At 50.4% G+C, this 13,285-nt stretch overlaps 1 protein-coding gene across 2 annotated transcripts in view; it reads right to left on the reverse strand.

The window, feature by feature from the left end:
• MED13L (mediator complex subunit 13L) overlaps positions 1–13,285 on the reverse strand; it is a 964,037-nt gene that overhangs the window by 120,231 nt on the left and 830,521 nt on the right. For both annotated transcript variants that reach the window (XM_085634904.1, XM_085634903.1), the window contains exon 21: positions 4,858–5,308. In XM_085634904.1, the coding sequence (XP_085491030.1) occupies positions 4,858–5,308 (451 nt within the window). The remainder of the gene's footprint in view (positions 1–4,857; positions 5,309–13,285) is intronic.

Below are 13,285 nucleotides of genomic sequence, written 5' to 3' on the forward strand. Positions count from 1 at the left end.
ATTAATGAAGAGAACATTGACAAACTTTGCTTGGCGCTAGAGATTAAAGGATGTGAACTGTTTATTAGTAGATCACGGACAGGAGCAAATTAAACTCAATGTCAACAGATGCTCCATGGAACCGCCCTGTAAGAGAGGCCTATTCCAGAGCCTTGGCCCTGGCTATTCTAAGTGTTCATTCGCCAACCCTGGATTTAAAGGTCTCTGGAGCGCAGTAAATAATAGACACGTACAAGCTAGAACTTGTGTGTCAAAAAATGTGGTGTACAACTATGTTCAATACTATGGGCTATGCAAAGAGATTTAGAAGACAAACACGTTGTTACACGCAGCCAATATAACCTCTTCATAATGGGAGAGATTTGGTAAGACCTGTCAAGATCTATGAAATATTCCTCATTCCTCAAGTTCCAAGGAAATCATTACTGCCTCTCAGACACAATCCAACTGTTGAAATTCTATTTCCTGTTGCAGGGGCACCTGTGCAAGCATCTATGTATCGTGACGTCAGTGGTGAATGCAGGTTTGGGCTAGTAATCCTGTAAAGCTTTTCATTGCCAGAAGCTGAACTTTTAAACATATATATAAAAAAAAGTCCTGTTATGCGGCCAGAATGAAAGAATGGAAATGTAGAACATACTGTTTAGAGGATTAAACTAAATGCAGCTGAATGCCGGGAAAACAGAGGTCTTGCTCTTCGGAGACGCCCCACTTCTGTGGACACCCCACTGGTGGCCTCCGGAACTGGGAAATGCCCCAACCCCCGCTACTAAAGCGAAGAACCTGGGAGTGCACCTCGAACAGACCCTCACCATGAAAAAGCATGTAAAACACACTGTGCGCTCACGATTCCACGTATTGGGCCTACTGAGAAGAGTTTTTCCCTATCTCCCTGACTCCATCAGAAAGACCTTGACTCAGACTCTAGTACTGAGTAAGCTAGACTATTGCAATGCCCTACTGATCGCAGCCAACGAGTCCTCATTAAACCGCCTACAGATGATACAAAATACTGCCGCTCGCTTAGTCTCAAATGCCCCTCACAGGTCAGCATCTCTCCCCCTCCTTCACCAACTACATTGGTAGCCCATACGACAGCGTGTGAAGTTCAAGATCTGTTGCCTAACTCACAGAGCAATATGGGGAAATGGGCCCTCCTACCTGGCGGAGAGGCTCCACCACTACACCCCCCATCGGACTCTGCGATCAAGCTCCAAATCCCTACTCAAGATCCCCAGAATAAAAAAGACCCGAACTGGAGGCAAGTCTTTCTCTTACAAAGCCCCACTCATATGGAATCAACTCCCCCTCGCCTTAAGGCAATGTCCGGACCATCGGAAATTTAGGAAAGCCTTGAAAACAGCTCTGTTTCCAGATTAGCCCACTGCTGTTACTTCTGCTGCATCTTCCGAGCGCTGAAATACCCTTCAGAGGGTGATTCAAGTGCTATATAAGAAAAGAAAATCAAATCCAAGTTTGAGGTTTTGTGGTATCTGCAGGACTCTGCTCTGCCCCTCTACCTTCGCATGACAATTATGTGGAACCTTGTCACGGGACTGTTGAGAGGAAAAGTTAGTATAGCAGTACTGATCAACTAGGGGGAGTTGTAGTGCAATCTTTAAACAATGTATGTTGTACTTGACATGCTGATGACGTGTAAAGGCTTGGCAGACCATAGTTAGAATTTAAAGGGAAGACTACAATATTTGTCATACCTCTTACCAAGATGATCCACTTTTACGGGTTGTAGCATGTTCAGGCCACAAAGTCAAACCCAGACTCAGTCAAGTAAGTCGCACCATATCTGGCATAAACACAAGGACTAACCGCCCCCTTCCCCTCTGTGCAAATTCTGATCACTACAAGAATGCAGGTTGTGGTAAGATGAAAGAGCGATGCTGCAACTGCTTCTGCAGGCGTCTGTCCAACACCAGGTTTCCCCATCCATTCCTCTTCAAGGAGCTGGGAGAGTGTGAAAGTGAAACTACCTGGTTGACTAGGCAGGGGCCTCAACAATTACCTGAACTCCTCCCACCACTATTATTACACAACTCTGGAATGCATATTTAACAATGGGAAATGTATCCCGAGTATGGTCTGAAGTTGTGAAAAAGCAGGCTTCAAGAGAGCCAAACACTTACGTTCTGTTAAGGGGTGTGCTCTCTTCTTGCCAATCATGAAGGCAGATTGAGCTTGTTAGAATAGTGCCAATGTGGAATCAAGCACTTCAAAGAAGGGCAAACATTAAGGAATTGTGGCTACACAAGTGTATCTTTCGCAAGGAGAGCTGAAATGTGAGCCTTCTGTTGAATAGATGAATATGGGAAGTAGTTCAAGAGTTTCAGGCATGCTCGGCTTCACGTTTTTGTTGGATATATGGCTCAATATTAAACAAAGTGCCTGCAGCTGGTAGTTGAAGGCTGTGCCAACAGGGCAGGAGTAGTGTATCGTTCTATATAGTTTGAAAAGATTTAGTGCACAGATGAAATTGCACACATTAATACCATGCTGTAAGGTGATGCGCTGCTGTGTGCACCAACCCTTACAGCTAATGACAGCTTCTATGCAAGAGGTTAAATTAGCTAGACGAGCCTTTATTAAGGGAATTGAAAGTGTGTGCCAGCGGTGGAAGGACTACAACCGCCCTTTAGATCTATCGCCTTTACAGGTTTATTCTGATCTCCATCAACTATCATGGATATTGAAAAGTCTGAAGAGTAGCGCAGCAAATTGTGGAAAATGCTTAAAATGTTTTGGTGATAAATCCCGAACAGGAGCCTTACGAAAGCTAATCCACTGCTTCCTACTCCAGATGAATATCTTTTCGTTTCCAACAGGTTTACAGTGCCCAGAGGACAAACTCGCGCCAACAGATTCCATTCCCAGTATCATTAACTACCCCAAAGCAAGGTGTGCTTAACCAGTCCATTACAATAAGCCTGGGGTGCGGTACAAAGCATGAGTGGCTCCTACCGCTTGAAGAGTGTTGTAATCAGCAGGTTAAGTATCACCAGGAGCAATACAGCGCTCTTAGAAGCAATGGAGAGCTGTTAATTTTCCTAGAACATATGTAAGTCATTTGCAGTTTGGTAATTGGCATTCACCTGTGCCCAGGCAACTGTTCAGCCGTGACATGAGAATTCAGCAATTTATTCAAAAAGGCTAGGTTATATTACAACTGCCGGATTAGTACAACATCACTTTTGCTAACAATTATGATGTACTGGAATGTAGGTCTGCAGAACCACTGGAAGGTCGCTACCATGCTAAGACGCCGAGTATTGCATGTAACAGCAGTACATATACAGACACGGCGTTACACTAGATTTCCTACTCCATATTTGGGACTTCTTCAGGGACCAGTGAACACAACTCAATCCTGACATGAGCCGGTGGGAACACAAGTCCTTAGGCTTGGATTAGTTGCTTGCGAGACATCATGCTATTCTAGCCTCTGGACGGCAAAGAGGAGGCTCAAGTACACTCACTGCTATCTGACACTTATGTTAGTACTAAAACATTTACATAAAACTGCTAAAAACATTTAGACTGATCGATGGAACCGACTAATTTCCCCAAATATATGCCGGCACACAACTGTACTTGTGCACCTCAAACCTCACCAACTGCTACCACACAAACCCGCAGCACAACTTCACAAGAACTTGCAACAAACTTCAACTGCATTTTACAACTAATTGTTACATGGTCATCAGTCCAGGGCTAAGTAGTGGAATGCCAATAAATGGGAGTAGAAAGTCAACAGAAGTCTATCATCTGAAACAGATTTTTAACATTCGATGTGTGCGTCATATCTAAGGAGTTACCATGAATTTAAGACGCACAACATTCAACACCCTTGCAGGAATATTATGTCTTAATGGATGGTAATAGACTGTCTATAAACAGATCTATATGACGCAAACCCATAGAACAGTTTCACAACCCAAATGACCTGGATACGTCAGGAGAGGCATGGCAGAACGAGTAGTATGCGAATACATAACATGAAGAACAATCTTAATTTAAAGCAAAACACTTCTGTGTAAGGCCTCCTCAGTCTATGCACACAGCATTTGGAAACAAATCCCCAAGAGGATCAGAACCGCGCCTAGCCTCAAAGTTCCGCCAGAATTAAAGGCACAGATCGTCAGTTTGGAGGACCTTCCTACATGTTAGGCCCCATAACACTATGAAGGTTTTGCCTTATTACAGTCAATCATAATGTAAGTCTCTGGATTAAATACACTGCAGCATTCCTTCGTTCACCAGACAAGGTGCACGCTGCACAAATACCAGTTCCTTACACAGGCACCCAGAAATCCATACACCATTTCACAGATGTTGAAGCGTACTGCCTGCTATGACTGACATTCTTTGGTGCTAGGCACGCTACACTAAAAGCACTGCCGCGTCTCTAATTATGTAAAGCAAGGCCCAGATTGTGGAACCTCATTAAAGAGGAGGGTGATGGCGGACAAAACCACATTTGGTGACACTGCATTTAAAATAATGACTTTTTGTGGCTATTGCTTGATACAGTCAGGCTAAAAGATGGCCTTTCTTGGAAGGAAACCGCGTCGCTCATTTGCTTGAGGAGTGAAAGGGATTGCTGATGCGGTGAGGGTGAGTGTGTGAGGCAGTGTGTAAGGGGGAAGAGTGTGTGAGGGGTGTGTGTGAGGGGGAGTGTGTGTGAGGGGGAGAGTGTGAGAGTGACAGCAGTAGTTTCAACCCACTATATTGAAAATTATCTAGTGAAGCTATCTCTTTAAAACCCCTTTGGAGCGCATGGCCACTCTGGCATGATTTTCTGTACAATACATAACATGGCACCCAGATTTTGGCATCAACACTTACTTTTCTTGTACTTCTTGCTGTTGTGAAGGGTTCTGTACTGGCTCGGCGTCAACTCCAGAGGCAGGTGTGTGTTCTTGTGGCCTGTCTGCGGAGCTTCCCGCACTAGTGACGTTTAGTACAGTCCCCACCAGCCCGCTACAAGCTGCAGATGTGGGAACACTCCCTATTTGGTTCTGGCAGGGTGTGGCAGAAGAGGATGACGATGATCCTGGAACAGAGGATCCAAGCACTGTGTTTGTGGCAGCTGGGAGGTTGGCACCGCCACTGTTGGGAGTGGAGCTAAAGGAATTAACCGGTGGTGCTGCGGATCCCAATGGGCAAGCAGAATTGGTGCTGGAAGTCGTATCACTAGTTCCAGAATGAACCTGAGCCTGGCTTGTTGCGGTTGACGAGTAAACTTTTGGCGTTTCCAATAAGTTGTTATCCATTTGCAAAGATGCCAAGTAAGGCCCTGCATAAGACAATAGAGAATTATTCATTTACAAACTTCCCATGGAGCAAACACACAACATGCATATATTTCATCAGTCCATCAAGGTTTTATTTCTGCTGATTTTATTGTAATAATGGTCAGTTAGTATAGTCTCACATTATTTACAGCATGCCAGATTGATAAGCTAAGCGGCCAGAGGGGAACATTCTGAAATAAGTTGCATGTATACTTCTAGATTGAACGTTAATTATATATATTCTAGCTCTCCCTCTTGGTAGTTAAGTCCCACTGATCTGTGGTACAGGACCTGCCATATTCTGCTATTTGCAAATTGGCTTATCAAGACATTACAGATGACTTTAAAAACGACAGACTCCCTTCTTCATTATAAATATTTCAGAAATGTACCAGAAATAGCTAGATGCTCACACGGTCTCTTCCGCGCTTTTAGATAACATTCCCGCCAATCATAAAGCAGACACAAAGAATGCTTGTCGACTTGGACAACGCCCTACACGTATGCTAATTGAGGAGGACAGGGACAACTACTTTGCATCTGCTTTTATAGGAGCATCTGACAGGTGAAACTACCATAGATGATTTCATGTTCTTGAAAAACCTTCAAACGCGTTTCTGAACAAGTCCTCCATTGAGTCGGTTTTGCATTTTATTACTGAATGGGTTGGTTTAATTCTTCAGAATTAATTGGTACTCTGCCCTAGTTAATTTCACCTATAGACCTCTTCATCTTAAACATCTCAGGAACCCGAGTCGTTTTCATTGAATCATTCACTTGACTTCTTGGCTATGTACAGTTAACCCACACTTACCATGAACGGGTCACACCAAGAAGCAAAATGGCGTAAATTCCCCTTAAAATCAATAACATTAAATATGGTTTGTGGAATTCTGTTCCCCTGTTTCCAAAACAAAGTTCTTAAATGCTGCAAAAAAACCGCTCTGAGAAAGTGTTTGGAACTTTCACACAGCAAAACACTCCCATGTATGTGATCAAGACTGTTCACAGTCGAAGCGCATAACTGAAATAAATTACAACTGCCAAGCATATTCCCTCTGAGTGTGCGCTTCACTTCGGTATTGAAAATTATCATTGAGTCCAGCGTGCTCTGGCGGCACAGCGCACCACCTACCCATGGGGCTTGGAGAGTGGAAGGAGCTTATTATTGAAAGGGACACACACACACACACACACACACACACACACACACACACACACACACACACACACACACACACACATATATATATATAAATACATGCGCACACACACTTGGCACAAACCATTAAGTAGGCCCTGCAAAATCGGAAAATAACAGAGTGCGTTGCTAGGCCGAGGCGATATTCCTGAATTTGGTATTACTCAACATGCGAGTCATTTCTCCAATTTTGGCAGTACTTTATTTTGAGTCACTTTTTATCCACAAGACCCTAGGTCCGGGAGACTGTCTCGCTGAGAGGCATTTTTCTGCTCAAACAAGTGTCCTGCATTGTGTGAAATTATTATATTTTTAACAGGAGAAGCACACTTGTGTAGAAAAATGCCAGGCCGATACTTCCACACTTAGTTCTTTCTGCATATATAAATTGATGAAAAAGTGCGCAATTTCACACACCTTAAACATAACAAATGTTCTGATTTCGCAAAGTGTTTTGCCTACTTCTTAGATTATCATATATTGTCTTTTTTCAGGATCTATATTTACAGTAATAGTAAACTGAAGAAGATTGTACACAACGACGTTACCCAGAGCTACAAACCAGGCCAAGCCTCCCCTCATTAAGTGATCGAGAGAGCAAGGCACATAACCAACCAAACAGTCGCTATGGAAAATAATTACGGACATCTTTAGGTTTCCTAAAAGTAGGCAACTGCTAATTCAGTAAGTGGTTCGTTGCTTTTTCTCAAGATTTTACACCTCTATTTTATGGGACTCCAGGACACAATTTGGAGCAGTCTTTCGACCATATTTGCAAAAAGAGACAAGGAAGTCTGCTAACATCAAAGATCCTATAATTCAACAATTGAGTCGTCTGATGTCGATCATGGTAAACAGGTTGCATTGTTAGGATCCACATACAGTCAAAGTAAATTAACCATGTAAACTTACAATACAACTCACGAAAGGAAATAATGCATCTTTTGACCAGTCTTTTCCATCACCCAGACAAAAATTAACACAAACAGCATAAGTGGAATTTGTGTTAGCAGATAGCTAGGTAGGAAGGATACATATCGATGAGTGAACAATGTGTTCTACGGAGTAGTCCGCTGCAAAACAATGGTGTTTGGTGCCGTAGAACAAGTTACTAACCTTCGGTAACGATGTATCTGTAAGAAACATTAGTTAGTTAGATTCCTCACCTTAGAATATCCCCAGGCGTCAGACTGGATCCGGAAGATTTTTCGTCAGCAATACCCCTTGCGCGTCGCTAGGCGTCGTCTGCGGCTCCGCGTCCGTCGTCGGCGTCGTGCGCCGGGATGACGTCGTCGGAGTACTTAGACGCCGCCCTCGCGCGCTGACGTCAGTTCTTGTACATAGCCTTCCGCGCCAGGAACGCAGAGCCATGCAAAGACCGACACTGGTGCCAAAAATAAAATCTAGGGGCCTGAAAGGACAACCTTAACCCTAGATGTCAGTTCGCAGAACGGGGAGGATGGGTGGGTCGGTGAGGAATCTAACTAACTAATGTTTCTTACAGATACATCGTTACCGAAGGTTAGTAACTTGTTCATCTGAAAGAAACACGTTAGTTAGATTCCTCACCTTAGAATAGATACCCAAGCAATACCATCCCCGGTGGTGGGTCTGCGAACCAAGATCACACCAGAAAGTCCTGGAGGACAGAACGGCCAAAGAAGCCATCCCTCCGGACTTGGCTGTCAAGGCAAGAATGCCTGGCAAACGTGTGTAGCGAAGCCCACGTCGCCGCCTGACAGATGTCCTGCAAAGGGACTCCCCGTCCCAAGGCAGTAGTAGCCGCCGTGGCCCGAGTAGAATGGGCGCGCAGCCCAACAGGAGGGTCCTTTTTAGCCAAGGAATAGCAGATTTTTATACACAAAACGACCCACCGAGAGATGGTTCGTTTGTGCACAGCTTTCCCCTTCTTAGCGCCCACGTACCCAACAAAAAGCTGGTCGTCCACCCGGAACTGTTTTGTGCGGTCCAGATAAAAGGAGAGCGCACGTTTTGGGTCCAGACGGTGGAGCCTCTCTTCCTCTTTGGAAGGATGCGGAGGCGGAAAGAAGGTGGGCAAGGTGACAGACTGCCCAAGGTGAAATGGAGTCACCACTTTAGGAAGACAGGAGGGACGAGGCCGAAGGACAACCTTGTCCGGATGAACAGATAGAAAAGGAGGCTTTGAAGATAAAGCCTGGAGCTCACTCACCCGTCTAGCCGAGGTGATGGCCACCAGAAAAGCAGTCTTAAGAGTCAGAAGACGAAGAGGGCAATTGTGAAGAGGCTCGAAGGGAGCGCACATCAGGAATGTCAAAACCAGATTCAAGTCCCACTGAGGCATTACAAAAGGGACAGGAGGGAACGTGTGTGTAATGCCTTTGAGAAAGCGTGTAACCACAGGGGACTTGAAAAGAGAAGGCTGATCAGGAAGCCGCAAGAAGGCGGAGATGGCAGCAAGATAGCCTTTCAGGGTGCCCAGGGCAGAGCCCTGCCGGGCCAGAGAAAGAAGGAAGAGGAGAACCTCAGAAAGAGGGGCGGAAAGGGGATCCACAGCCTTTGCTGTGCACCATGCCACAAATTTGTTCCACCGGCAGGCGTATACCGTCTTTGTGGAGGGACGCCTGGCTGCCAGAATGATATCACAGACTTCAGGAGGCAAGTCAAATGGCATCAACTGCCGCCGCTCAATCTCCACGCATGGAGGTGGAGGCTGGACAGGTTCGGGTGGAGGACCGTCCCCTGCTGCTGCGACAGAAGATCCTCCCGAAGGGGCAGACGTATCGGGGGATCGGTCAACAGACTGAGTAGCTCGGGATACCAGTATCTTCGTGCCCAATCCGGAGCCACCAAGATGACTTGGGCCCGGTCGCGCCTGATCTTCTTCAGCACTCTGGGCAGAAGTGGTATAGGCGGAAAGGCGTACAACAGACCGCAACTCCACTCGTGACGAAAAGCGTCGCCGAGCGAGTGCCGCCTTGGAAATTCCAACGCGCAGAACTGCTGACATTGCGCGTTCTCTTCGGTGGCGAATAGATCTAACCAAGGCTCTCCCCACTGCTGAAAGAGACCTTGCGCCACTTCGGAGTTCAGACGCCATTCGTGATCCATCATGCACCGGCGGCTGAGTTCGTCTGCTCTGGCGTTCAGAGAGCCCGCCAGATGTTGAACCACCAGGGTGACGCCCTGGTGTTCCAGCCATGTCCAGAGGCGCAGAGCCTCCTGACAAAGGGTCCACGACCCCACCCCGCCCTGTTTCTTGCAGTACCACATGGCGGTGGTGTTGTCCGTGAACACCTGCACGACACTTCCCCTGACAGAGGGAAGGAAGGCTTTCAGTGCAAGCCGGATCGCTCTCAACTCCAACAGGTTGATGTGGAGACGAGACTCCGCCGGAGACCAGAGGCCTCTGATCTCCGCCTCTCCCATATGGCCACCCCATCCCAGGAGGGACGCATCCGTCACTACGACATGCTCCGGTTGGGGAAGGGAGAGGCTCTTGCCCTTGACCCACTCGCGGTCCGTGAGCCACCACTGCAACTGCTGTGCAGTGCCCTCCGAGATCAAGACATGGTCGGACAGGTTGCCGTGATGCTGGGCCCACTGAAACTTCAGGTCCCACTGCAGAGCCCGCATGCGCCGCCTGGCGTGATGCACTAGTAGGATGCAGGAGGCCATCAGCCCCAGAAGCCGCAACACTAGTCTGACCGAAACCCGGGATAGAGGCCGAAAGATGGGAATCAGGGCCTGTATATCCCGGACCCGCTGTTCCGGTGGATGGACCCGGAACTGCGCCGAATCGAGAACCGCTCCGATGAAGAGGAGCTTCTGAGAGGGACTCAAGTGTGACTTCGGCACGTTGATGGAAAACCCCAGCAAATGCAGGAGATCCGCCGTAGTCTGGAGGTGGGAGACGACTGCCTGGGGCGAGCCCGCCTTCAACAACCAGTCGTCGAGATAGGGGAAGACTGGGACCCCTGATCTGCGCAGATGAGCTGCGACCACCGCCATCACTTTCGTGAACACCCGAGGGGCACTGGTGAGGCCGAAGGGGAGCACGGTAAACTGAAAGTGCTCTTGGCCCACCGTGAACCGCAGGTAACGCCGGTGGGCCGGCAGGACGGGGATATGGAAATATGCGTCCTGCAAGTCCAACGCTACCATCCAGTCTCCAGGGTCTAGGGCAGCTAAAACCTGAGCCAACGTAAGCATCTTGAACCTTTCCTTTCGGAGGAAGGCATTGACGTTCCGGAGGTCCAAGATAGGGCGCAGGCCCCCCTTGCCCTTCTTGGGAACCAGAAAGTAGTGGGAATAACAACCACGACCTACTTCTGGACTCGGAACGCGCTCGACGGCCCCCTTGGCCAAGAGAGCCGAAACTTCCTCGCGGAGAAGATCCAAATGATCCCCCGAGATACGGTGGTGCTGCGGTGGCATGGCTGGAGGGGTCGTCTCGAAGGGGAGGGAGTAGCCCCTTCGGACGATTTGCAGCACCCACCTGTCCGATGTTATGGACCGCCAGTGGAGCAGGTGATGGCGAACTCTGCCGCCCACTGGCGTGGTATGGGCCTGAAAGCTCGGACTAGGAAGGCTTTGAGGCGGATGCTGCCGGGGTGGATGTGGGCTGACCACGTCGGCCTCCATTTCCGCCACGGCGGAAGCCACGTCCGCGACCGCGCGCAGGTTGGGTCTGCGGCTGGTGGCTTTGCGGACGTGAGGAGGCGCCCCTTCCTTGGCCACGAAAGGGGCGAAAAGCGGAGGTGTGCGCACGCGGAGCCGAGAGGCCCAAGGACTTGGCCGTAGCCCGGGAGTCCTTAAAGCGGTTCAGCGCACTGTCCGCCTTCTCACCAAACAGGCGAGTGCCATCAAAGGGCATGTCCATGAGGGTGTTCTGGACATCCCCGGAAAATGACGTGGACCGCATCCAGGCGTGGCGGCGGAGCGCCACCGTGGTGGAAATCGCCCGACCTAGCGAGTCCGTGGTGTCAAGCCCACATCGTATGGCGTGCCGTGCTGCATCCCTCCCATCGGCCAAAGCCTGGGTAAGACGCGTCCGGACCTCCTCCGGACACAGGGGCAGCACGTCCTCCACCGTATCCCACAGGGAATGGGAATAACGGTCCAAGAGACAGGCGGTATTTAAGGACCGCAGGCCCAAACTAAGGGACGAGAACAGTTTCTTGCCAAACTGCTCGAGTCTCTTGGAATCCCGGTCCGGCGGAGCGGTCGGGAAGGAGGATTGGGAAGTAGAGGCCTGGATAACCAGACTCTCGGGGGTGGGGTGTTGGGACAGGAAACTGGGGTCGCCCGGAGCAGGGCGGTGGCGCCTGGCAACGTTCCTATCCACAGGAGGAACTGTGGAGGGCTTGGACCAGGTGCCCTGCAGAACGTCAGTGAGGGCCTCGTTGAACGGCAGCAGAGGCTCAGTGGAGCTTGCTGAGGTTTGAAGCACCTCAGTGAGGATGTTGGTCCTCACAGCCACGGCAGGCAACTCGAGCCCAAGGGCCTCAGCCGCCTTGCGCAGCACCACAGAAAATGCTGCACCCTCCTCCGAAGCCACGGTCGGAGGAGAAGTGAAACCAGCGTCTGGCGAGGTGTCCAGCCCGCTGGCCTCCCCCAGTTCATCTGCCCAGTCCTGAGAAAGCTGTGACTGAACAGCCAGAGGGTCCTCGAACCCCTCCCAGTCGCCCCCTTCTTCCGATTCCTGATAGACAGGAGGAATGATCGGAACCGGACTGTAGAGATGGTAGGTCTCAAGCGGCGTCGGATGCGGCGTCGGCGGACGCCGCGCCGGCGTCGGGTCCGGATGAGGGCTAAACTGGGGCGTCGGCGTCACAGGCGTCGGCGGCGCCGGTGACGGCGTCGGTGGTTCAGGCGTCGGCGCCGGTGGAGGAGTGACAAGGTCAACCGGCGTCGACTGGGGCCCAGGCAAGGGCCCCGCGGGGACCTGCGGCGTCGAGACCGGAGTCGTCGACGGGGCCGGAGCCGCCGGCACGCGAGGTCGCCCAGTCGAGTCCGCGGGGCCCGAAGGCGCGCCAGCGGGCGTCGACGGCGGGGCCAGGCTCCTCATGGCCGAGAGGAAGGCACTGATCTCCGCCGGCGCCGCGTCAGCCCCAGGGACCGTAAGGTATGGGGGCGGACGCGGCACCTGCGGCTCCACCGGAGCCGCGGGGGTGGAACCACTTGGACCCTCGGCCGAGTCGCGCGACCGGCGAGGGGAGTCCGAAGAGCGATGTCGCCGCTTGGACTTCTTAGAGTGTTTGGACTTACCCGACGACTTGGAGCCCGACGATCGATGGTGGCGTCGGCTAGGGCTCCGCGAGCGATCCTTGGACCTCCTCCTGGACCGGGATCGCGCACGACGCGGAGCCGAGTGGCGAAGCTCGAGAAGCTTGCGGGACCGCTCCCGCCTAGCCTTCGAAGTCAGGGCCTGACAGTCGTTGCACGACTCCGCATCGTGGTCGAGGCCTAAGCAGTAGAGGCACCGGCGGTGGTGATCGGTCACCGACATCAGTCGATGACAATCTTCGCAAGCCTTGAACCCAGGCATCCTACCGGCACCAGATGTCGACAGACAAGGATCAAAAATGATCAAAAAGATTTAGTCAAAAAAGACTAAAAGGGGTAGCTCTCCCGGATCTGCGCTTACTGGCGCGGAAAAAAGAAGAACTGACGTCAGCGCGCGAGGGCGGCGTCTAAGTACTCCGACGACGTCATCCCGGCGCACGACGCCGACGACGGACGCGGAGCCGCAGACGACGCCTAGCGACGCGCAAGGGGTATTGCTGACGAAAAATCT

This window comes from Triturus cristatus, chromosome 11, assembly GCF_964204655.1.
Source record: "Triturus cristatus chromosome 11, aTriCri1.1, whole genome shotgun sequence".
NCBI classification, from domain to species: Eukaryota; Metazoa; Chordata; class Amphibia; order Caudata; family Salamandridae; genus Triturus; species Triturus cristatus.